Genomic DNA, 25,713 nt, shown 5'->3' with positions numbered 1-25,713 from the left:
CCTTACTTCCTTAATATCCTCATTTACAAAAAGAGGATGCAACAGTAGCTAGCTCATAGTGTTAGTTTAGGAATTAAATGAAGCAATGTGTGCAAAGTGTCTAGAACAGTTCCTCATATGTATCTGGTAACTACTCAAGGTAGCTTAATATTATTATTGCTGTTGGTTCAACAGAAATGATGGTACCAATAAAAAGGCAATTTTGGCTCCTCTACCAAAGGAGTACAAATAACAAGCAGGTTAGAGTGAGTGAGTGTGTGTGTGTGTGTGTGTGTGTGTGTGTGTTGTTATGGCCTAAAAATAACTTGGTGACTGTTACCTAATTTAAGTAGCGTACAGTTGGAGTGCCAAGTAATTACAAAAACGTGTTGGGTCAAGAGGCCAGAGTAATTTGGGCATATCCTAGAATTATTTATTTGCAGGGGAATTTGTAAAAACGTGATAATAAATCTGTCCAACTAAGGTCCCATAACTAAATAATGAAAGGATAAAACTATTAAGCTTTCCTTTTTCTGGCCTCTCATCAGGCTGATTTATTTTTGGAATAAGGATTGTAGTCTGACTATAAAAGGGTAGTTGGAAGGAGGGGGCAGTGTGCTTCATTTTGCAAAGTTCTCCAAGCTTTGAGTTGTGATGAGATGGAGTGTGAAGGAAAAAGGAGGGGATTCACTGAAAGGCCTGCTCCTTTCTTTAAGTGAGTCCTGGACCTTTTCCCTGAACTGGGTCACAGTTGCCTGTACTCTCTCTGAGCCTCTGGATATCCTGTTCTGCTTCCTCATTAAAATGTAAGTGGAAGATATAAGTGAGCTCTCTCGCCATCTCTGTCCTTGCTCCATCTGCTCCTCATTCACTGTGTGCTCAGCAGAGTGGAGTTTAGCTCACTTACACCTAGGTTCAGATTTAGGCTTTTCCACTGACTGACCAGAGGTGCCGTAGGTAACTCAGGTCACCTCTTGGAATCCCAGTTTTCCTCCATTGTAAAATTCCAACATCATAGGATGAAGGGAGACAATGTAAATAAAATCCCTGGCATATAGACAGCTCTCAATAAATCGGGCCCCTGGGCCCTGCTCTCCACCCCCATGCCCCTTCAGAGCCTCTTACATTAGACGTGGTGGGGAAGGGATGGCAGGTAGTTCGAAGCATAGTACCATGAGAGCATGTTAAGTATGATTCCCTTGTCCTTACCAATTCAGATCAGTTAAGTTAACCATCCGGTTTGTCAAGGGCAAGTTCAAGAAGCTCCTTTCGTGGCAGCGGTACATAATGACTTTAGATTAGAAAGAGGAGGGTAGGGGAAGGGAGGTTTGGCAAAATCACAGGAACAGAACAACTCTGCCACAGCCTGGTGGTGCACACACCCTTGGGAGCGAGGTGTGAGCCTCTGACCAGAAGCCAACTCTGTGTCCTTTTACTCAGTGTTATGAGCAGCCAGTCTCCCCGCCCTGGCATTTCTGGGGAGCAGTTTGGGCATAAAAATGTGCTGATTTTCAGTGCCTAGGCAATTTAGTTCAAGTAGGTCGATAAGGATACACTACACATGAGGGATAGAAATTTTAATCCCAGGAGAGGGTCATCTCACCTTTTTAGATCTCAAGATTCCCAATTTCTAGAACAGGAAGGAACCCTTGAGGTCCCCTAGCCCAGTAGTTGTCACTGAAGGCTGCTCACTGGAATTACCTGGGGTGATTTAGAACCTATGAAACTCAGTCCCACCTTCAGAGATTCTGATGAAATTGGTCTGGGGTGCAGCCAGCCCATCAAGAGTTTTAAAAACTCCCCAGTTGATTCTAATGTGCAGCAAAGTTTGAGAACCATTGATCTAGTCCAGCCTTCTCATTATGCATTTAACGGAAATGGGGCCTAGAGAGGTTTATCATTTGTCCAAGGTCACATGCATGATTAATTTTAGAGCCTTAATTCTTAGCGCTAAAATAGGTCTTGCCAGGTCGATAGATTGATGTGTGTGTGTGTATATGTGTGAGTGTGTGTGTGATTATCTAACGATAATGGTATCTAATGTATAGCATACAAATATAAAATAACATATTTAATCAATCATTTTGGGTCTTGATACCTTTTTGTTGAATTTTGAGATTTCAGTCCAGAACTTTTAGGACCTAAGTCTAAGATCTTTTGAAACCTGCAGCTGATGGTCCTGATATTTACCTGAGTCCTAGAAATATGGGACAAATATTAACGTTGATTTAATCCCATCTTCTAGGGAATTTAATGCTTTAAGAAAGAGCTAGAAAACATGGATCAAAATGCACCCCATACCCAAGTGTCTCAGGTTTCTAGGGACTTTTCAGTAGGTTGGTCTCCACGGATGTACACCCTTGTGTGTAGGGAGATTCATTCACTAGTTCAGCAAATGTTACTGAATGCCTTCTATATTCTAGGCTCTAGTCTTAGGCCAGCGTATCTGTCAGCGTAACCCTTATAGTCTAAATGCTAGAATGAGAGCATATACGGAAGAGGCCAGTCTTCCACGTCCTTTCCACCTTGAAAGTCATGTATCTGTTTGTATTCTTCATCCTCTTGTGCCACACAATCTTGTTTGGGGAGCAGTTCCTCTTCAGGAAATGTCATTATCCTGCGAAGTACATGTTTGTTTGGCATTTGGCATTTTTCTCCTTTCTTTTTCCCTTTCAAAATAGAGCCTAGCCTTTTCTAAGCACATCTTCACGGACCAACAGAATTTATTTCCCGATTCTTGGTTCGAAAAGAAATGATTTTTTTTTTATTTGTTGGTTTTTAATGGAAAAGGCAATATACATTCTCTCTCTGCCTTGGAAGCTCAGGGCTGACAGGCCTCCTCCGTGCAGTAGAGTGGAACTTTGTGATTTGGACCTCACTAATTTTGGGCATGTTGCTGATAGGAACAAGGCCTGTGTTGGCTTTTTTTCCTGCATGCTCTCTATGAGAAGAGGACTTTTGGTAGGCAAACAAGCATTGTGAACAATATTTCAAAGACAAGGTTTTGGCCTGCCCAAAAACAAAGTTTGCAAGGACGATTAAAAAACACTCTAGGGGACAGGGCTGGGATGAAAGCACAGATCTCTGTCATTTCAAAGCCTGCGTTATTTCCCCTAAACCATGTAGGCAAATTTTTATTGGCTGTATTTCCATATACTGTATGCTCTATATTCATATCATATAACCTTACTAATTCAGAAAAATTGAGGGAAGAGAAAAGGATGAATCTGAACCACAGCCTGAATTTGGTTGTAGAACATTTAAAAATACACATTTTATATTCAAGTTGATGTCGTGTCCTTTCTAATTATGAAGCGTTGGACTCTTGAGATGTTTGCATCTGTAAACCGAGAGGAAGATCCTAGCATCATTTTTTTTTCCAGCTTATGTCTGTATCATCTATTATTACTTAAAAGTTGAGGAGAAAATACCTATATATATTCTGCTGCCCCAGCCCAGCAAGACCCATATTTTATGTAACTTAAAGAAAAAGGCAGCTTGAGGCTATGCTTTTGGATAAGGAAATGAGCTGTGTGCAGCCTGGTACTTTCACATAAGCTAAAGGCGATTGCCCCATGCTCCGCCTCTGGCAAAGAAGATCACTAACAAGAAGAAAAGTGTTTGAGGATTCATCAAATTATCTGAATTGCCCTTAATGTTTTATTTGCAGCGAAGGCCTACTCATCTTTTTTTTCACCCCCTAAGATTCGAATTTCTTGGAAAACCAAACAAAGCCAAACTCTTCATGAGTGCTTCAATGGAGGGTTTCGTCTTCTTTGTCTTACCACCTGGATAGGACCCCTGTCAGGCGTCTGTTGCCCATTTCCCAATCAAGCAAATAGATGAAACTACCTGATCCAGGGGGTAGCGTCAGGCTGGTCCTCCCTGCAAGGAGCGTAAACCTCTCATGTTATCACATGAGCTCAACTGATCTTATTTTGTGTCCGTAGGTAAGGAGGCAGTCCCTGCTTTGCGTCAGAACATCACTATCCACTTCTTGAATACTTTATATTTATTCTATGGAAGAAATAATCCCACATTCTCTGAATCATGGCCCCGCGGTCCACTACCACTGGGCTAAATATGACCAGCTGTTGCTACTGACAAGTGAGAAGAAAAAACAAATCGGGAGGCAAGAGATGAGGGGCTGGGGAGCAGAGAGAACAGAACAGTATGAGGGCAGAGGGTACTTTCAGGGTCGCGGGGACCGTATCTTCCATCTCCTGGGCTTGAGTCTCAGGTTCCAGTGTTCAAGGCTGTGAGTTATAGTCATCACTTATTACAGAGTATCTGCTTCCCTCTTAAAATGATAAGACTAGATGGACTTCTAAGAGGGGCTTCCTTGAAGGGATAAGGGACATTTTCTTGGGTCTTGTATTTCTGGTCTTATTAAAATAGCACATTTTTATGATAAGACCTTATAAGAATGGTCTTAGGGTTCTCATGAAGTGAATGTTTAATCTGACAGTGGAATATCATTTAATCACATGTAACTCTTCTGGGTCTGACAACCTATCATCCCTGAAATTAGAAAATTATTTTCCAGATAGTTTGGCAAAAAAATAGTTGTTGATGTTTTCTAGGTGCTGTGCATTGGGCTGTTATCTATGTGTCTTATTTAGTTCTCAGCACAGTTTCTTGAGAGAGGTTTTCGATCCTCAGTTTTGCAGAAGCAGAATCTGAAGGAGAGGTTAAGTATTTTCCCTCATGTTATTGACCAGCGAGTTGGAGAACAAGCATTGAAACCCAGTTCTAATGATCTCAAAGCTTAAGTTCCTTCCAGGCTGGCCACATGGTATTTACAAATGAGCTATAATCTCATTTATTATGCTTATTTTAATTGTGCTTTGTCTCTGAGGCACCCCAAGTTATAATCTGTCCCCCCCCACCCATTTTCTTGTATATCCTCAACTGAAAATTCCTATGTTGAGAAGAGTTGGTTGCTCTGCATCCACAGAGGAGGGCTGGCTTCCTGGTGACCTGGCCCTGAATTATACCCCAACCTTCAGAAACTTCACATTTTGGTCATGGCAGAGGCTTTTAAGGAGTGACCAATCAATTAAAGAAACTTTTGAAAACTGCAATAATTATCCCTAAAATTTATGAAATGTTTATTATATACCAGACTCTGTGCCCGGAGCATTTCGTCTGATGATAACACTCCAGTTTACATATGAGTGACTGAGGCTCAGAGAGGCACTTGTCCAAGGTCACTCGGCTGGTGCCCAGTAGAGCCTGAGCGAAGAGCTCTGATGCTTGTGCTCAGTGCATTTTCAATGTGGAGAACTTTGAAATGCATTCTCCTAGTAGCCTGTGGATATGAGAGCGACTTCCCTTCTTCTGCATGTATTAATATACTCTCTCACTTTCTAGAGTGGGAAGTAGATGAGTGAGAAGTAAGAGAAGTACAAAGTTAGACATGGTGAGGAAGAAGGAATATATGATGGGCCTGTATGATTACATCCTAAAGGCTCTAAAACCCAAAAGTATTTGATTGCTTATGTTTTCATATTCATTAGTCACTTTATTGTCTGGATAATATTAACTATAGATTCTTTTTTCCCCTCAAGTGTCTGAAGAAAAAATCTCTAGTAGGTTATCATTATCCTTTCGGAAAGTTAATTCTCTGGGATAAGTGAACAGGGGTCTTTTCAACCTATTTAGTATTCCTTGCTTTTCTCTTCTTCTTTCCTTGCCTTTTTTCTTTCTTCCTCCCTTCTACAATCTACGCCTACAAATACAGCTCAGGTCATCTGGGAGTGTGGCAGGGACAGACCCTGGAAAAAGCATAATTGACACCCTTGAAGGATAACAGAATGGACTCCATGGAATCCTGTGTTAGAAGCAGCATTCACTCAGGCAGAATTATTGAGCATTTGTTCCAACTGTCCCATTTTGCAGATGTGGAAACTGATTATTTACCCAAGAACATATAAGTAGCTGGTAGCAGAACTGCCATTGGATCCATTTTTCCTAACTCTCAGTTCACTAATTTCTTTTTAATCCCAGTGGGAGTATAATCCTTTGCTTTATATCTGAGTTATTATTAACTAAGCAAATCTTGTGGGTCCAAGTGTTTGGCCAGGTCACTCTACGTTTTCTTTCTGTTTCCTTTTGTAATGAGCTTCTTAAGTGACTTCCCAATGAATCCGTCTGCTGACTTGTATTTCTATCCAGACTTCCTACTAGGAATTTATATCTTTTCTGGCAGAGGGAGTATAGTATGGAGGTTAACAGCACAGATTCTAGAGCCCAGACTGCTGAGTCTGAATTCTGACTTTGCCACTTATTAGAAGCATGAACTTGAGCAAATTAAATTTAGTGTGCCTCAGTTTTCTTATCTGTAAAATGAGGAGAGTGATGACACTCTTCTCATGGAATTGAGGATTAAATTAGATAATATAGGTACAAGTGCTTTGAACAATGCCAGACACATAATAAAGAACATTTATTAATAATTTACCATAACTATAATACTAAGTATCTACAATAATAATTCATCATTATCTACTTATATCCAAGGGATACATAAGTGATATACTTCAGTAAAATGAATTGACATCACCACTAATACTAAGTATAGATACTAGTGTACTAAGTATAGATACTAGTATACTAAGTATCGATACTAGTATAGACACTAGTATACTAAGTATCTACAATAATAATTCATCATTATCTACTTATATCCAAGGGATGTATAAGTGATGTAGTTCAGTAAAATGAATTGACATCACCACTGGTGCAATATAAGTAGGAACGACCCTCCCATGCTTGTTAGACCTTTTTGTTTAAAGGTTTGGGAAAAAAAAACTGTTTCTGGTGGGGTGGATAGGTAACTACATCAGGACTTTTTTCTGAATCAGTGCCATTCTGGACAATTAGATACTATTTCTATGTAAGGAAACCTTATAAAATTAAGTCTTCGCAAAGACTCAACTATGTACCCATTGTTGGAATATTAAGAAAATTTTAGAAAGAAAAAAATGGATGATATACTAATCTTCCTGACTGGCCCAGTTTCACTTTTACATATTCTCTTCATTCTTTACCCATATATGTGCATATTTTGCAGAGCTTCTCATATAGAAACTGAAATTCATTTTTGCTTTACATTGCGTGTACTTTTGCATCCCGTAGAGTCATCACAGATTTTCTTTTAATGTCATAACATGTCTTATTTTATGGATGTATCATATTTTACTTAACTAATTTGTCTATTCGTGAAGTTAAGATTGTTTCCCAGTTTTTGATATTATAAGAGAAACCTCTTGAGGGAATCCCTCGTTTGGAATCTTCTCCACCCCTCATGGAGGAATGGAAGCTCAGGGCCAGCCACCTTGGGTTTATCTTTCTTTTCATCCTAATTCCCTTCACTTTTTCACCCCTGCTTTTCTCTTCTGAATACGAGGGCCAACTACCCATCACAGTTATCGGTTTTTAGGGAAGTCTTTATCCTTGATCACAGGTCTTTGCACAAATTTTGATTGTGTGTACAGCACATGTAACCTGATGAGACACCTGTTATAAATCTTGGGTTTCTACTTTGGTGGGCAGAGTGAGGAAGTGTGGAGGCACCACTCAGCACTATTAAAAACCAGAAGCCATTGTGGAAATGAATGATCTGCCAGGACCAACAACACCTCGTTTCATAAATATGAGTCACTCCCAGTTTCGTGCTGCTGATAAGACACTTCGAAAGGGACATCGTTACAATAACAGCAGAAAGAGTTAGACTTTGTGAGATGCTGAGTAATATGCATTTGTGTTTCCCACCCTCCTCCTTTTTTTTAAACCTTGACATTTTAGGGCAGTGCTGAAGTCTTCTGAGTGCTTAAGTAAACGCAGTAAAAAGAATATATCAGAATGGAAAGACAACTCCCATTAGTTCTTTTTTGCTAAATTGAGGTAAAATGCCCTTTAAATAGGAGCTACTTCTCTGATAGATAATTAGCTTGTCTTCCTTGATAAAGTATGTGAATTGGGTTGAATTTATTATAATTAATCTTGCATATTATGTAAAAATGCATTCGTCTGCCCTTATTACATGAATCTCTTCATTCCTACCTTGAGGGTGACTAGGAGCCCCCACCCCTACTCCACTGAGAAGTGAATGAATTGGATGAATGTCAGAGTGATGGGCAGCCCTCTGTTACAAGAGTTGGGAGAAGCTGAACGTGGGGCGCCATCATTAAAAGAGACAGAGCTTTCATATTAATATCTGCATCTTTTAAAAACACTTTGAGAATGCTTTAGGGCTTGAGAATTAGATGCTACAAAGCTGCCTAAATAATTACCTTGAAATCAATCTCCTGCCAGTGACATTCTTCTGGATTTACAATGCAGAGCTTTTTCCATGGAGTAGAGAGTGGGGTGATTGGCTGGCTACACCTAGCTGGTGGCCGGGCAGTGACTCTGGGAGTTGGCCTGAGAGGGAGAGGAGTGTCTGCTCCGTGACTCAATGAGCCAAAGCTCCTTCCTGCAGTTTTTCTTCCTCCCAACTCCCCAACCATTCAGAGCTCCTTGAGGCTGCCCCATCCAGCTGCATGGTGCTTTGGGAGCATCTTTCCCCATTGAAAGCTATTGTCCATGGTCACTTGATTCTGCCAGTATTAAAATGTGTGTTGGGGAGATATGGGATTATGGGAATAAAAGAGCATGCTATGGATAACGAATCCAAGAGCCTCTCTACTCCAAGTTGAAAGTTTTCTTTTCCTGAGAAGAGAGCAGCTATTTCAGCTCTGGGGAGCTGACTGACACAGTGTAGCTTATTGCATCTTAGATTTCAGTCATCTCCTCTGTATGTGTGTGCATGCATGCTCACACGCATTTTAGTTAACATTTGTAAAATTGGGCATGATAATGGCACTGAGCATTAACTCATTTTGTGGGGATAACAACAGTTGTTATCTCTATGTGCACTGTCCAATATGGTAGCCACAAGTCACATTTGGCTACTGAGCACTTGAAATGGGGCTCATCCAAGCTGAGATGTGCTCCATGTGTAATATACATACTGGATTTCAAAGACTTTGTATAAAAAAAGGCTGTAAAATATTTTATTAATAATTGTTTATAACAATTACATGTTGAAATGATACAAGGCTTGGACATGTTGAACACAACATGTAAAATATATTATTAATGTTAATTTTACCAGTTTATTTTTATTTTTTTATATTCAGCTACTAGAAAAAAGTTTGTTACATAGTAGCTAGTGTTACATTTCCATTGAATGGTGCTGATCTCTATGTAGTGATAACAGTATTATTATCCCTACTTTTTAGATGAGGAAACTGAGGCTGAGAGAGGTTAAGTAAATTGCCCAAAGTCACACAGCAGAAGGCCAAACTCAGGCCTATCTAACTATGGAGTCCACCCTACTTGCTACTACAGAATTGTTCTGTAATAGAGAATTTAACTGTCTTTTGTCCTTGGTTCCTGGGAGGTAACCTTTAATCACACCTGAGCTTATACTGATGAGATGATTCAGAAAAGGTGTGGGTCATGCGAAAGACCAACAATGTGATTGATTAGAGGGTAGGGGCTTTGTATTAGCCTGACCTCTTCCTAGGAAGAAAGGGGGCCTGGAGATTGAATTTAGTCACATGACCAATGGTTCAATCATTTATGCCTGTATAATGAAACCCCAATAAAAACTTTGGACACCAAAGCTCAGTTCAGCTTCTTGATAAATGAACACATTGATGTGCTGGAAGGGTGATGAATCCTCAGGGCACGGAAGCTCCGTGTTTGGGACCCTCCAAGACCTTGCCTGTGTGTCTCCTCTTTTGGCTGGTCCTGATTTGTATCCTTTATAATAAAGGATAGTAAATAATAAAACTCACTTTCCTGAGTTTTGTGAGTTGTTCTAGTGAATTATCCAACCTGAGGGGGTGTGGGAATCCAAGAATTTTTAGCCCATTGGTCAGAAGTGTGGGTGGCCTGGGAACCCCTGAACTTGTGGCTGGTGTCTGAAGTGAGTACGGTCTTGTTGGGGACTGGGCCCTTCACTTGTGGAGTCTGTGCTGATTCTGTGTCATTAGTGTCAGAACTGCACTGCAGTTTTGCAAGAATAGACTGCCTTTCATCTGGATATATGTTTTAGGGGCACAGTGATTGGGAAAGTTAAGTACTGTAGCTTAACTTGCTTGTCTCTCCTACCCCATATCATGGGTGGCAATGGCCAGTTACATTCTAGGCTTGTAAAACGATTGTCTTTGAGCAACTGTTTTTGACAACTAGGCTCAACCTGGAGACAAGGAAGCCTCTGACACCACCATGCCCAGGAACTTCCAGCCTGCAACTCTTGGGGTCCCCTCTATATCATCTCCTGTACAGTACCACATGAGTAGTGATGACATACATATGTGCTGGCCCTTTGATAATAGAGATTCTTAAATGTTGATATTGAGATTGAGTTCCATATACAAAACTGATGTAGGTTGATAGTATGAGTAAGGAGTATTTTGTGACTTTTTTAAAAAATGCTTTGCATTGTCTAGAATCATACTTTTGTAGTGTGTGTCCTGTTACATCTCATAAACACAGGTTTGAACTAATTGTTCTCTTTGGGGGCCTTCATTTGGATTTTTAAACTATGATCTCACCATGTTTTCTTTTTCTTTTTTGATTTGGTTTCTCCTTCCCTGCTTAAAATAGACACTGTCTCTTGCCTGTGGTCCTGCTAACCATTCTGTCTGTGCTCGGGCCTGGCCCTCACCCTGCAAGGCCCTCTTAGGTCACCAGCTCCTAGAAAGTGGCCTCCTATGAGGGCATCTTGGGGCCACCCTGGAAGGCACGTTTCTAAGAAAAGACAAAGTCTGTAGTTATTGCAAGGGAAGATTCCTTCACCAATGAAAACTAGGAATGAAACAAAAAGTGTTCTAGAATTATAAAAGAGGTCTCTTGAAATGCCCAGGATGACATGATTTCTGTCTAACTTGGGCCAGCCCTGGGCACTTTTCACACTGCAACTATGCCAGGCTTGCTCTTCAGAGCTGTTCAGTTTTCAGGTTGGGGACACTTAACTCTTAGAGGCAGCTCTCCCTGCCACTCTCAGTAACTATAAGAGTGTCAGTCCCAGTTTCTAAGAGGGATAGAGTGGGCTCATCAGAACTAACTAAAGAGGTACAGAAAACTAGGCATTCTCTTTTCATGCTGTGTTCCTGAGCATCTCACCTTTCAGAAGACCAGAGGCTCTGAGGCCCCTTGTCTATCTTTTGAGAGCGGCAATAATGTTATCCCTGTGAGAAAGCTAGGGCTGTAGCAGCCCTTTTGTAGAGAAGAACAAACTTCTGTGTTTGAAGAAAAAGCTCTTGTGACATGGTCGTGTTTTAAAATGGCCTTAAGGTTAAGTGAGCTACCCAAAAGTTCATGGTTAATGAGAGGGATAAGAAGAACCCAGAGTTCCTGATTTTTTAGATCCATCATTGTGTCCCTTCAAGAGGAGGCAGAAGAAATGGTTCCCAGGGGTGGTGAAGACAGTCTGTCTGAGTCATCTGCATCTAAGTGGTCAGGCCAGCTAGCCTGGAGAGGACAGAGCCAGGTCTTGTTGAGTTGCGTACACTTGGTACTGTGCCCCCAGCTCATATCTAGTGCTTAATAAATATCTGTTGAACTGAACCGGGGTGCCCCTCCCACTGTTCCCTGACATCCCGCAGGCTGGATGCTTCCTCTTAAGCCCTCTTTTCTCTTTCATGTCTGCTTTCCATCTATCTCCACCATTCATCGCTTATAGAGAATGTCCAAGGAGGCAGCATAGGGAGGGGAGAAAGGGTTGAAGACCACACAGGTGTGAATCATCGTGGCTCTCAGCCCTCCACAGGCATGGTTATTTGTCACATTTAAGGCTTGGCACTCCTGTTGGCTGCTGCTTCTCCGTGAGCCTTCTTGGCCCTCCTTCCTGGCCAGGGGAGTGGCAGGATTTCTAAGTCCTCTTGCTGAATTCACCTGGCTGGCCCTGCACTGCCTTGCATGAGTCACAGCCTGATGGCATCATCTTCAGTGTGTTCTTAAAACATCTCCTCTCTCAGTCCTTTTGCTAAGTTTCTTCTAATGTTCCTTCATCCCTCCTTCTTTCTCCTATTACATTTATCTTCAGGGACTATATATTTAAAAAAAATTTTTAATCTCCCAAATCCCTAGTAATATACTGAACAGCACATAATAAGTGCTTTATAATTACCTGGCCCTTTCTCATCTTGTTCCAAAGTTTATTTAATCCAGAAATATTTAATGAGCCCCTACTATACAAATCAGGTATTGCTCTAGGTGCTAAATGGCTAATACTTACAATTTCTATTAATAACTACAGTATTAGTTCATTAAGTTCTTGCAATAACTATATTGTTGCCTGTGGGTACTATTTTTAGTCCCATTTTACAAACGAGGAAACTAGGGTACAAAAAGGTAAAGCAACTCAGCCAAGATCATACTACTGGAAGGTTGTGGAGGCAGCTGGGGCTCCATGCGGTGAGCTTTCATGCTCTACTTCCTCTGAGACAAACAACCGTCTACATTTTAATAATTACAATAAACAATTGAAGAGATAAACAAGTAATTTCAGATAGCGGTAAGTGCTTTGAAGACCATAGGGAAGGTAGCTATTCATTGAATATCAGGGAAGACCTTTATAAGGAGGTCACATTTGATGTGAGGTCTGAATCACCTACGTGAGGGACTAAGGAGAGAGAGTTCCAGGAAGCAGGAACAGGAAGTGCAAAGGCCCTGAGGTGGGAATCAGATCACCCATGCCTCACACACCCTACGGCAGCTGCTTTCATGCTTGCCATTGTTCATCAATATCCCACTTATCAAAGCTGTGTTATAGTTATAGAATGCTGGAATTGGGAGAAACTTGCAGATTATCCAAACTCCTGATTTTATAGAAGTGGCAACAGAAGTCGCAGAGCTAGAAGCCAGTATCACTTCAATGTGGAAAGATGGGTTGTGTCCTGAGTCCTTGCTGTCAGGATGTCTGTCACCCTGAGCAACATTAGGCATCACTTCAAGGGGATGTGGCTGGGAAGTCTGACGATGCCAGATGTGGGTGCATGCCAGGTCAGCTCACCATTCCACATGTCCCAGGTTGAACTGACCATTACTTGGCTGGCCCTCCACTTAGCCTTAAGTCCATGTTGACAGTATATCATCCCAGCCCAACTCCCCAGAGATATACTGGCCTTTTGGTTGCTTTATTTTCCCCTTAATCTCAGAACGTGGTCCACTAGGTGGGTACACACTAGCTTTTGACCTGATGCAACCTTGTGTGTGTATCTCAGTGCACAGAGGCCTCACCTGGCTTCAGATCTTTCCAAGCTCAGCCCTCATGGGGTGGTCCGACTGTTGGGCAACGCTGGCTGGCTGAATCCATATGTAAGGGCAGCTGACTCCCTGCTCTTTCTGGTGGTTGATTGTTAATGCTCAGGGTTGCTTAGTATTCTTGCCAAATATAGAATTCATCTCAGTGACTAGAGGAAGTTGTTGCTATGCTTTTTGTGAACTGAAAACATTGGTGCAGTAAAACAATTCAAATTTTGATGTTGACATTCTATCCTTTCCCCTGCCACTTCCTGAATTCCCTAAGCCACAGCCCTTTGACTTCCAGATCATATTAAAACACATCTTTGTAAAAGCTGTTTTTTGAACAGGTTCGGGGGTTGGGGGTCATTCAAAGCAAGCTAAGATGCACATTGCATTTTTGGCTAGGTGCTTCCACGCACCATCCTGGCTATGGAACCTGCCCAGGCTTCACTTGTGTAACCTTGTCTTGCTTCCCGTCTCTCTTCCCCTCCTCTTGTCATGGATGTTTCCAGATGACCTTTCCTGAATGTAATTTCCAATGGGAATGTTTCACAGTAGAAATATGCTCTCCCTTGAGGGCTCTCTCTTGATATTTCTAGAGATTTATTTAATTGGGCTCTACTTAAATCCCACTGGGAAACATACTTTTGCTGTGAAGTTGTGATGTGTTAAATTTGGGGTCTAAGATAAATGTCAGTCCTCGGGGGAGGTGGATGTTAAGCAAGAGTTTTCCTTTTGTACAATGGGCTAGTTTAATAGCTTTACTGGGCTTTCCTCTGTTTGTTTGTTTAGCAGTGCTTCATTATTTAAACTTCTGCACTGAAAAGCAAAGAATGTTTTCCCTCTCTTCAGAGAATTAAACCATAATGGAGAGTATCTGGTTGAGCTCTTGGGGAAAATATGGCTTTGTGTTTCATAGCACTCTCCTCCTGTTAACATTCTTCCCTCTGCAGCCTTCCAGTATGATCTCATGGATTTTTTTCCCCTCCCTTAATCCGTCTTGATGGATTAACCAGTATTGAGCTTTTTAGTGAACAAAGAAGGTGGAGTCCTAACATGGTATTGAGTTTCCTTCCAAATACACAGAAAGTCTGCAGCTAAAAGATTCTTCAGCCCCAAGAGATGCTTCCGGGAAGGCATGGGTCAATGCTGATCCAGAAGGAGGGTATAACTAATGAGGAAGTATGTGTCTTTGAGAAAGGAGTGGACTTCTCTGCTTGCAGCTGGCTCATGGAACTAAGGTTCTGGAAGATTCCATGGGCTTGCCTCTTCTAGGCATGCTGATCGTTTAGGCAGCATCCCCATTCAGACTGTGGACCATTTCTGACTTGACTTTAAGATATGGTACCATCTAGGGTTGGCTCCCAGGAGCCAGGTTCTCAGGCAGTTCATAGGGTTTGGTGTGGTTCTTTGAAAGTAAGAATTATAATTTATATTTTTAAAAAATAAGCTCTCCCTGGGAATTAAAAGTGGTACTGCATTAGACTGCTTGGGCTGCCATAACAAAATACCATAGACTGGGGCACTTAAACAACAGAAGTTTATTTTCTCACAATTCTGGAGGCTAGAAGTCCAAGATCAGGGTGCCAGGATGGTTGGGTTCTGGTGAGGTCTCTCTTCCTGGTTTGCAGATGGCCACTTTCTTGTTCTGTCCTGGATGACAGAGATACCAAGCTCTCTGGTGTCTCTTCTTACAAGGGCACTAATCTCATCAGGAGGACCCTACCCCATGACCTCATCTAAACCTCACTATCTCTCAAAGGCCCCATCTCTATATCATTACATTGGGGATTACGGCCTCAACATGTGAACTGGGCTTGGGGGAGGGGGGTAAGACACAATTCAGTCTGCAGCAGGAACAAACATATACTAGGAAAGAAAGAGTATGAGTTTTTCCCAGGTTTTGGAGTGTAGGTAAATTGCACAATCTGGTAAATTAACTTCTTTCTCCCTCTCTCTCTCTCTTCATTTCAAACACCTACTGATCACCTATTACAGACTTCTGAATGTTCAGGAGCTTCCCACTGAATGTAGAATAAAATCCCAATAGCTTAATGTCCCTAAGTGGGCCTCTGCAGACTTCTGTGACCTCCTGTGGTCACTTTCTCCCCCTGCCTGTTCCTTATGCTTCACCACATTAGGCCCTTTGAGTCCCTGCTGGCCTCAGGAGTGTCTGGGCCTGTATCCTAGTGTGGTTCTCTCTGCCTCCACTGTTCTCCTGGGCTCCCTCCCCTCCACCCTTTTCCCAAACCAGTGAATCCCTTCTCATCCCCAGGGAGGCCTTCTCTGAACTCCTATCTAATTAGTCCCCTCCCACAGCACCCAGGAACTGAAGGGCACCTCATTATTATTAATCATTACCTTGTTATTTGTGTGTTTATATGTTTATCATCCATCTCCTCCCATTGGACCCTGATCCCTGGGGAGGGAGTCAGGAGGGGAGAGGAAAAGGACATCTTCAGCATGTCACTCAAGTCCCAAATGTTCTCAGGAGTGCTTGCTCTGAGATAGAAGAGATTATAAACGTGAAAAATATGTTCATATAACTGGTATGTCTGTTAAGAAAACCCAGACACTTGAGCTGGGGTTTATGATGTGTGTTTCTCCCTGGGAACGCGTTGGTCTAACACAGTTAGGTGAAGTTTAGACGTGGAGGGTTAGAGAAACCAGAAGGAAATCTGAACTTGTAGGTTTTCAGGAACACGATGGGGGAAGAAGGGAGCAACTGGACCCACCAGAACCAGTCTGTTCCGACCAGGCCGGGCTGAGCATAAGGAAGAGCAGAAGGCTTCGCTCTGCCCCTCAGGCAGAGTGACTCAGAGAAGTCCATTCTGCCCACCCACCGCCTTCCAGGTGGTTCTTATTGAAACCTTTTGGAGACAGAATGGCGAGGATGGGTGTAAAAGTGTGGCTCTCTGCACTAAACAGGTCTCACTGTGCCTGTGTGAAGACGGGGCCTGACCACTCTTCCCACCGCCACCCTCGACTCTAAAAATAAGTTTAAAAAATATTCTGTGGATTTATTGGAAATTCGAGCATCAAAGGTATTCCAGGGAGAATCTCCCTTCTCTTGCTTTCTTCCCTGATCCTCCTGAAGGGTTTGGGGTGGGGTGGGGGGGTGGGGGGGCAAAGGGTGCTCTCCTTAAAGTCTCAGGGACTTCTGCATAACCTAGTCATTGTAACTCAGGTATCTCACTTATTTTTGTTTCCCTCAGATTATGGGTCACCCCTGCCATCCCAACAATCCGGTAGATTATCAAATCTACCTGGCTGTGGGAACTCTTGAGATCCTACAGTTCGAATCCTGCTCATGTAAAAGTCATCTGCTCATTAAAAGAACACAGAGCTGTTTAATTGTCGTCTTTGTGGAAAATTACATGACTGTCATCAGCTGTTGCTTCTGGCAGTGCTTTCTGTTCTAATGTAAATAAATGAGGTAACAGATTTAAAGGAACAGGCTGTATTTACATACTTGCGAAGTATCTTCTCAAACAATCTGCCTGTGTTATTCAAATACACACAAATTAAACTTGTGGTATCCTAAACACTGGTCGCTCAATAAAGCCTTAGAGTAGTCCTAATAGGAAGGGGTGCTAAAAGTACACCTCCCTTCCTGGGGCGGTAACCAGAAGCTGCCTTTTTTGTGCAACTGAGCTACTTCAGCGGGTTGAAATTTAATCCCCAGCCCTTTTCTGCCCCAATTCTGTGAAGGGACTTATATGCACCAGAGGGAACTTCTGAGCTGGGAGAGTGGGGGTGGGGTGGGGGCTGAGGGAAGTCTTTTAAACTCAAACAGAAACATGCCATGCTCAGCGTTTCTTGGAAGGCGTACAGTTAAAGCTTCATTTTCAATTTTTGTAAATCACAGTTCCTAAGTCATTGGATCTTTCTGACTCATTTCGCTTTTTTTTGAGGTAAATATTTAGGCAGGAATTTTTTAGAAATTCTATTGAGGGCATCACAAAGATTTTATCTGTCAAAATGGGAAGCAATGTATTTTAAAACAGAACAAAGAGGAGCCCCACAACAATTAATGATTGAAAATAGTTGTAGAGTTCTATAGAGCCAAAAAATTTAGCTGAAAATGCATTGCAACTTATACAAAGGTTAGGAAGGAGCCAAAGTTAGTGTTTTTAGTTCTTGGTATATAATATAGTCAAGCGTTAGCTTATTTCCAGAATGTTAAATATTAATCTAGCAAACTGTTGGGTTGGCAGGGATGGCGCATAATCTGAGAGAAGCAAAAATAAGTCAGATACCTGGGTTACAAAGAGTATAAAACCAATGTCTATTTTGGGTAAGCATCAATAGTCTAAATTACGATTTTTGTCCAGCAGAAAATCCAATGAAAGGACTGTATTATTAACTGAAAATTCAAGAAAATTCTGGAATAAACTTTTCAGGAATTTTCTTTTTTTCTCTCAAAACATTACTAAGTACCACTTGATTAGATTAACTAATATGAAATATAAGAACAAGAGTCATCTTTATTATGGAAAGACAGTTTTGTGAGGGGCATCCTCGAGGTAATTTCTATCTACGATTTGTCACTAGGTAAAGTAGACACCAGGGAGATTCTTTTACTTTATCTTTTAATTTTTGTAAATTATTTACCAAAAGAGATCCATCACCTATCTCAATATCTCTTCCCTCCAGCTGTTGCTATCAAACGTATCAACAAATCCTCTGTCTTCCTGTGACATATGGCTAAGTCCTGTGTGCAGAGGGATGCAAATAAGACCGGTCCTGCTCTCCAGGAACCGAAGTTGTGCTAAGGCCATGAATTTGGATGTACATGGGAAGGAAACACACAGGAAAGAAAAAGTGAATAACTATTAAAAGCACAGTTTTATTTGTAGAGTGAGCCTGTGTGTATACCTATCTATATGTGTTGAAACTAAGCTTTTATCTAATGATCCTGAGAAAAATTTTGAACACCTCAACTAACTGATTTATAGAAAAGTTATACACACACACACACACACACTATATGTATATATATGTATATAAATGTAAATATATGTGTAATTTTTCTATATCTGTATTTCTAAAATTTCTAGGAATACGTACATAATACATACATATACATATGTATACATACATATATATATTCCTAGATATACACATAAATATATTTATATTTCCATAAAATTCACCACAAATGCATTTATGCCTATTTGGTAAGACTAGATATACATTTTTTTCAATTCCATTGAACTCTTAGGACACAAATAACTAATTGTAATGAGGTTTCCAAAGGGGAACACCAAACACGAGAGCCAGCCCCGTTGTGCGTGCCACGTCTTCCTGCATTTGTGGAGTCTAAACTGGGACCCAACAGCACTGAATATGACCTTTCCAAGGGCAGGGCTGCAGGCGAGGTGCCCTGTGGCCTCTGCTTTGGCATCCTTTCCCTTGCCTGGGCCTGGCTGTGGCAGATGGTCACCTTTTCCCCACTTCTCTGAACCAAATGAGCCGCCCTTCAAGGTCTCACCTCTAGCCAAACCTACTTGGATACCCTAGTCCACAGTAATCCCCCTGCATCTGACCAGCTGGAGTGCTTATCTTTGCTGCATCATTGACACTTATTATCCAGGTAGCTACAGTGTGCGAAGGCCTTCTTAAAGATACCAGGATGGTTGCTTTACACACCGTCTCATCGAGTCATTACAACAGACCTGAGTGGTAGTACCCCGTTTTATAGTTAAGGAAAGCTAGTCCGGAAAGACTTCATAGCTTTCACAAAGCCACGCAGCTGGCATGAGGCAGAGCCCCTATTCTAAATCCAAGGCGAAACTCTTTGCCTGCTGCCTTATCTATCAGACTGCCTTTGAGAGTTGGCTTTTTAACTATATCTGTAAGTTAACGTCTATCTCCTAACAGAGAGCAGACAGTAAAAAACCTCTGAGGTGAGGGACAAACATATGTGTAGATATATCTTCTTGGAGCGCTTAACAATATTTGCCCAAGTAAACAAGATGTGCTCAATTGGATTCAACATCCTGGTTTTGTTAAGAGTGTTAAGCTAGATGGTACCTTCTTGCTTATGTCTTTTCACACATTGGCTATTTCACATGTAAGCAATGAACTGACATGCTCAGAGGGATTCTTCTCTTTGACCCTTGGTCCCCACTGGCAGAACTGCTGGACCGAGCTTTCAAAGTCTCTCTCTTCCCTGGGTAACAAAAATGTTTCTTTATCCCTTTGTTTCTCACTTAACACCTAGTGACACAGCGCTCTTACTGGATTCATTCTCATTAATGTAGCCTCCCTCTGTTCTCCTTAGGAAAGAATACACGTCCTCTGGGGACAGGATCGTAAGTCAGTTTAGGTGACACTACCTGGTATTAAACTTGAAATCATTCCTATTATAAAATAACCAATATTGTCTATGGACTATAAAGACAATTTCAGAGAAAACAAAAGGTAGAAGTAATCTTTGTCGATCTAGCTGGTATCCCAAGTATTTCTCCTATTAAAGTGGGTGATTTTCTGCCCTGAAAAGTATGAAGCAACTCTGACTCCATCTTGGAGAGTTTCAGATCTGAAAGCCTGACGTCAGCTCCAATTTATCCAGGCTTTGTTGCTTCCACGAGGATCCTCATGCAAATAGAATCTTGTGACTCTGCTTTGATGTACTCCTGTTTCCATGGAGGACCCTGAAAATAGTATCCATTAGGGCCTATTTTACACCAATATCTTGCCCATTAGAGTAGTAATATTTAACTCCTGTGGCATTTTATTCATATTAAGAACCCTTTGACATAGATACTACTGTTAACTCTATAATATGGACATGGAGACTGAAATGCAGAGATGTTAAGTAACTTACCCAAGTTAACACAGCTAGTTAGTGATGGGAGCCAGGATTTTAAACTCAAACAGTCTGCCTCCAGCCTAGATTCTTAAATACTATCAGCAAAGTGCCATTTTATTTGAAAAGACTACTCACCCAGTAAGAAAAACTAGACAACACAAAGGGATAATCAATATGCTTGCAGCAAGCTTGTAGAAGATTTTAGTCCCCCTTTACCTTTCTTTGGGTGTTAAATCCATTTGCTGACCTTCAGTGAGAGTTTTTCTTAAATTTCTGGAAAGTGCTCACTTTCCACCTTAGCATGAAACCAAAAAGCTTGTGTGCCAAAGTGCTCTCCATCTTTAGAATATGGAATTCTCTTTCTTATTGATTCTGCATTTGGCTCTGGTTTCTTTAATTTGCCACCCAGAGACTGCTTCGGAATCCCATGACAGAGGGCTCTTCTGTTTCTGGGACTGCAGTAGCCAAAACAGTGACAAGAGCTGAAACGCATCGACAAAGAGAGCTTTCCCACTAAAACTAGAATCCACTGCTTCAGCGGGACTGTCACCTGACTGACCTGCTGTTGGAAGGAACTGGCGAGTTGTATGTCTATGTATTTTTCTTTAGGGGTCCTGGGTATTCTTTGTTGTTGCCGTTCAGGATCAACGTGCTGACCATACTCATTTTGGCAGAGAATCTAGTTTTGAGATAAGGTTTGGAAATGTTTGCCCCCAGCATGGTTGCTCATGTCTGGAAAATATTTACACTGATAACTACAAGCAGTTATGCGCCTAAGGAGATCACTCAGCCTGGTGGGGACGGGGGGATGAGGAGGAGGGGGAGGGGGGGTAAACTGTTATTTAAAAACTCAATCCTCTAGAAAAACCAGGAATCCAAAGACCATGCAGTCTTTACTGGGAAAGCTAGAACAAACAAAATAAAATCAGATATATTTGTTTAGGAAGGATGAGGAGCTGTTACTTTCTTTATGATAAAAGTGCATTATTTAAACTTTAAATCTGCTCAGATACCTCGGTTCCTAGTTCTTTTTAAAGAAAATTTTGGAAGTTAACTCTAGAACAGTAGTTTACTTATCATTTGCAGTCTTTATATTAAGCAGAGTTTTTCTTTTAGATCTTTAAAATGGTAGTTTCCCAAAGTAATAAAAAAAATGCCTAATATATGCTAGATATTGTTTTCAAAGCACTTTGTTTTAGTTGACCAGTTTAATCCTCATCGCAGTGGTGGGAGGTGAGTCCTATGATGATTCTTATTTTACATATGGAGAAACTAGCAACCGAGAGGTCAACTTGCTCAGGGTCTCATAGCAAGGGTCTGGCAGTGCCGGAATTCAGACCCGAGGAGTCGGGCCTCAGGATCTCTGCACTGCGTTTAGGGTTCTCACACACTGCAGCGTGCAAGGATCACCTGGAGGCGAGGACAGCGACAGTGATGAGATTGGGGTAATAAGACATTGCTTATCAAACTCCTGGGTACATATCAGAACATTTGCATAGGCTTCCCGTACCACAACTTTATGGGTAGGTGATATTACGTCCACTTGACAGATCAGTAAACTGAGGCTTAATAAGGAAAAGTGATTTGCACCCATTCTCACAGTTCTTGTGAGTCAGAATCCCAGTTACAGCCTGGACCTGTCTGGCTCTAGCTTTGCTCTTAACCACACGCTGCACTGCCTCGGCTTGAGTTGCTAGTTGTCACATTGCAATGTTCTTATATAATAATCACAAATACGAAAAATTAAGGCTCCTCATTAAGTGATCAGTCAATTTGGCCTCTAATGGAGTATGGTGGGGTAGGGTGGAAGGAAAGTAGTTGGAGGAGAAAATTCTATTAACCCTACTCCTTCCCTGCCCTTCTTCCAACCTTCCAATTCCAAACCCCTAAGAGAAGAAAATAATCCTCCCTATAGACCTTTAAGAAATCGCACTGTGAGATTCTACTGCTTCCTTTTGCTTTAAGCACCATCTCCAGAGAGAGAGTTCTTGGACTGCAGTACGTGGATACGCATAACCCTTAATGAGGACCAATGCCTCAGTTGATGAGCAGACTGGCGATTGAACAGGAGACTGTATCTTAGTACCCCTCAGTGAGAATTTCCTCCTCCAGCTCATATGTTTGAATTATAGTATTTCCTTTTCTATCCACTCGGTCTCCAAATTTTCTACGAGCAGAGTTCCCACATGACTGAAACATACAATATACACATCATTTTGCACATGAGCACCCCCTGTGATCCGAAGCATTCTGTGTCTGTCTCAGATTCCCTCCCGCCCCCACCCCCATGGGCTTTTTCCCCCCATTAGGCAAATGGAAGGCCCATGCCACCTGTTAGGATTACATCATTGGCTCCCCAGAACACAGTTGCACCAAAGGCCTTAAACAAAGTAGTTCTTCTTGTATTGTTTGCACTCAAAGAGCTGATATCATGCCAACTGATGTCATTGTATGTCTTTGTGTAACTGCTATGGCAACTGGGCAGGTGGGGAGCCTCCAGCTGACGTCATTTGGAAAGGAGGTGTAGCGACAGAATTTTAAAAAGCTGTATGCTGCTTTTTTCTGTGTGTGAGGTTTTCTGGCATGCGTTTTTTTTCAAACTAGCTGCTTTTAAGACAAATTACAGCTTGAGCACCCTAAATAAGAACAGAGAGAAGTTTTTCTTTCCCTTCTCCCTCCCCCTACTTAGAGACTTCTTTTGAGTCTGTTTTGTTCTCTCCTCTCATCTTATATGGAAAAGTGTAGCAACTGCCTTTTTAAGAAAAAAAGTGAATTAGGTTCCCATCACAGGATCAGTGTGGAACTGTTTACTTGAATTTTATGGAGGCAAAGCTGAGCAGCTTTTAAAATAACTCTTCAGAGTCCCTTCTGAGGAGCCTGCGATGGTGGCAGTGGGTAATTCAAATTAACTTTTTTACTATTCACTGGTAAAGTTTTGCTAGTTTCTCATTTCTTCTGTTTACTTTAGAAATGATGTCTTTGGGCCCAGACAAACTTTATTACAATGATTTCATATCAGAATAAACTAATGATATGTAAGAGCAGAGTTTAATTCTAGAAATCAATGAAAATAAATTTAGAGCTCTTGTTTTTCTTTTGAAAAAGCATAGGTAGGTTTTGACCCTTACAGATGAGGAAAGTGATCATAATTTAACACCCTTAGAATGATCTTTGACTCATTGATGGACCTTAATGAAAATGTGCCTTCCCTGCTATACATGGCTGGCTCTGTGTGTACTGGTCGTGGACAGTGCTGAGACTCAGTCTAGGTGACGATATGGGGCTTCCTGCTGTGGTTGCCAAAGATGAGCCTTGAAATGGAGAAGGACATATGTTGGGTTCAGAAACTAGTGGACAGATAGGCTTCCTGTCCTTATTTCAACACACCCATATCCTGTTCACACTTCATGTTTTCTGCCTTATCTCCTGAAACTATCAAGACAGACGGAAGCCAACTCTCCATGGGGGTAAATGTTGTGTTCTGGTGGCTTTGAGCTTCTAGGAGATCTCCAACCTCCTCCTCTTTTCAAAGGGAAGGCCAGAGTATATCTAGTTCTGTTTAATTAGAGTTGGAGCTCATTTAGTGGTAATAATTTCGACTCGGATTTCATAGCCCTTACATATATGTTGTATAATTTAACCCTTGTATTAATCCTTTGGGCTTATCCACATGTGTGATGCATCAAAAAAATTTAAGCAATAAACTATGATCCACACCCTTCCTAATTTAAACAAGTGTTCTTTTCTGCATGTTCCTTCAGCTTTTGGTCACATATATGGTGGATGTTTCTGAATGGACTTTTCTCATTTAATATTAAGCAGAAACATTTTCTTTGTTTTCATATTCTCTTTACAACTTTTAATGGCTATGTTATATTCTATTGCATGAATATAATAACTTTTTCCATTTTTTAAATGTTTCTTTCTCGCTTGGCTTTTTCTATAACGCTGTCGTGAACATCCTTACGTATCTAGTTGAGTATTTTTTATTTCCTTAAGATGTATTCCCATAAGGGACATGCACTTGTGGAGGGGGAGGTTTGCATTTTAAAACTGAGGAGAGTGGTGTAGTTTTAGGCTTTTTATACTAGATGCATAATTCTTAGGAGGCAGAGTAGGACCTTAAGCTCAAAGGTGCATATTCGCAGATCCGTAGAGGTTCCCTGATGGGTTTATGTTCACACAAGCCTCGGAAAGGAGGGTACAAGGAACTGGGCTGCTCTCAATCGGAAGTCAGGTTGACAAAGTCAATCTATATGGCAAAGTCAGGGACCTACATGGAGAATATCAAAAAAGAGATCATAAAGTCAGCTTACCTCACCCCTCCCTGTATTTTTCTCTTTTCCAAGCACTTCTCTACTGCTTCCACCTGTGGGCAACATATAGATAACATTAATAAAAATACCTAATCTTTGTCGACTGATACTGTGTGCTAGGCAAAGAGCTAAGCACCTTACATATATTCGTTTATTCCTGACTCCCAATCACACCAAGAGGTAGATGCCATTAGCCTCATTTTACAGATGGGGGAACTGAGGCACAGAGAGAGAAACTAACTTGCCCAAGTCACAGAGTCAGGAGGTGGTAGAACTGGGTTTATAGCCAAGGTCACCTGGTTCTTCCAAAGCCCCTGCTTGTAGCCACTCTGCTGTATCAGGAGCAGACTTGTCATTCTGAGTGAGGTGAGCTTATGAAGGGTGCAAGACACACTCCTACAGTGCCAAGATACTGGTAGAAGCTCTCTGCCCGAGGAAGTGATCCATACCTTTCTCGGCTCCCAAAGTGCAAGGTTCTATATAGGCCACTGAGCATGTGGCTCTTTGAGGCAGATCAAATTTGCTGCTGATGAAATCGCCTGATGCTGCGTGGAACTCTTTCCAGAGGAACATGCCCCAGTTTGTATAAAGAGCACATTTCCCAAGTCTTGCATGCAGTCCATATCCTCTGAAGCTTGTCCTGGGTCTCCAAGTGGACTTTCATTTTCGTTTTGATTTTATGAAAAAACAAATGTACATAAGCAACAACACACACTCATTCCTATGGGGAAAGTGGCATTTTCAGCTAACTCTGAAGTTCTAGGAAGAGTCATTCTCACTTTCTGTGTTTTGGTTCCAGGTGGACTTAGCAGTTTTAAGCAGAACCATGAAAACCTCTGTGACAACTCCCTCCAGCTCCAAGAGTGCCGGGAGGTGGGGGGCGGCGCGTCTGCGGCCTCGAGCATGCTACCTCAGTCCATCCCCACCACCCCTGACATCGAGAATGCCGAGCTCACGCCCATCTTGCCCTTCCTGTTCCTTGGCAACGAGCAGGATGCTCAGGACCTGGACACGATGCAGCGGCTGAACATCGGCTATGTCATCAACGTCACCACTCACCTGCCCCTCTACCACTACGAGAAAGGCCTGTTCAACTACAAGCGGCTTCCGGCCACCGATAGCAACAAGCAGAACCTGCGGCAGTACTTTGAAGAGGCTTTTGAGTTCATTGGTAACTATCTCCCTTGAGGAATCCACATCTTCTGCCTTCCTTTCCCCTCCCGCTTTTGCTTTGATATCAAATCCAAACGTTTACACGCCTGTGTTGCAGAAAAGCTGCTCTGAGGTGTTTTTGGG

At 41.8% G+C, this 25,713-nt stretch overlaps 1 protein-coding gene across 1 annotated transcript in view; it reads left to right on the top strand.

The window, feature by feature from the left end:
* The window catches only part of DUSP10 (dual specificity phosphatase 10), a 37,398-nt gene that overhangs the window by 8,036 nt on the left and 3,649 nt on the right, over positions 1 to 25,713 (top strand). The window contains exon 3 of the mRNA XM_008527741.2: positions 25,217 to 25,588. Coding sequence (XP_008525963.1) covers positions 25,217 to 25,588 — 372 coding nt within the window. The remainder of the gene's footprint in view (positions 1 to 25,216; positions 25,589 to 25,713) is intronic.

The sequence above is a fragment of the Equus przewalskii genome, chromosome 31, assembly GCF_037783145.1.
Source record: "Equus przewalskii isolate Varuska chromosome 31, EquPr2, whole genome shotgun sequence".
Taxonomy (NCBI): Eukaryota; Metazoa; Chordata; class Mammalia; order Perissodactyla; family Equidae; genus Equus; species Equus przewalskii.
The sequence above is the reverse complement of the archived record's forward strand: the minus strand, read 5'-3'. Positions and strand labels throughout refer to the sequence as shown.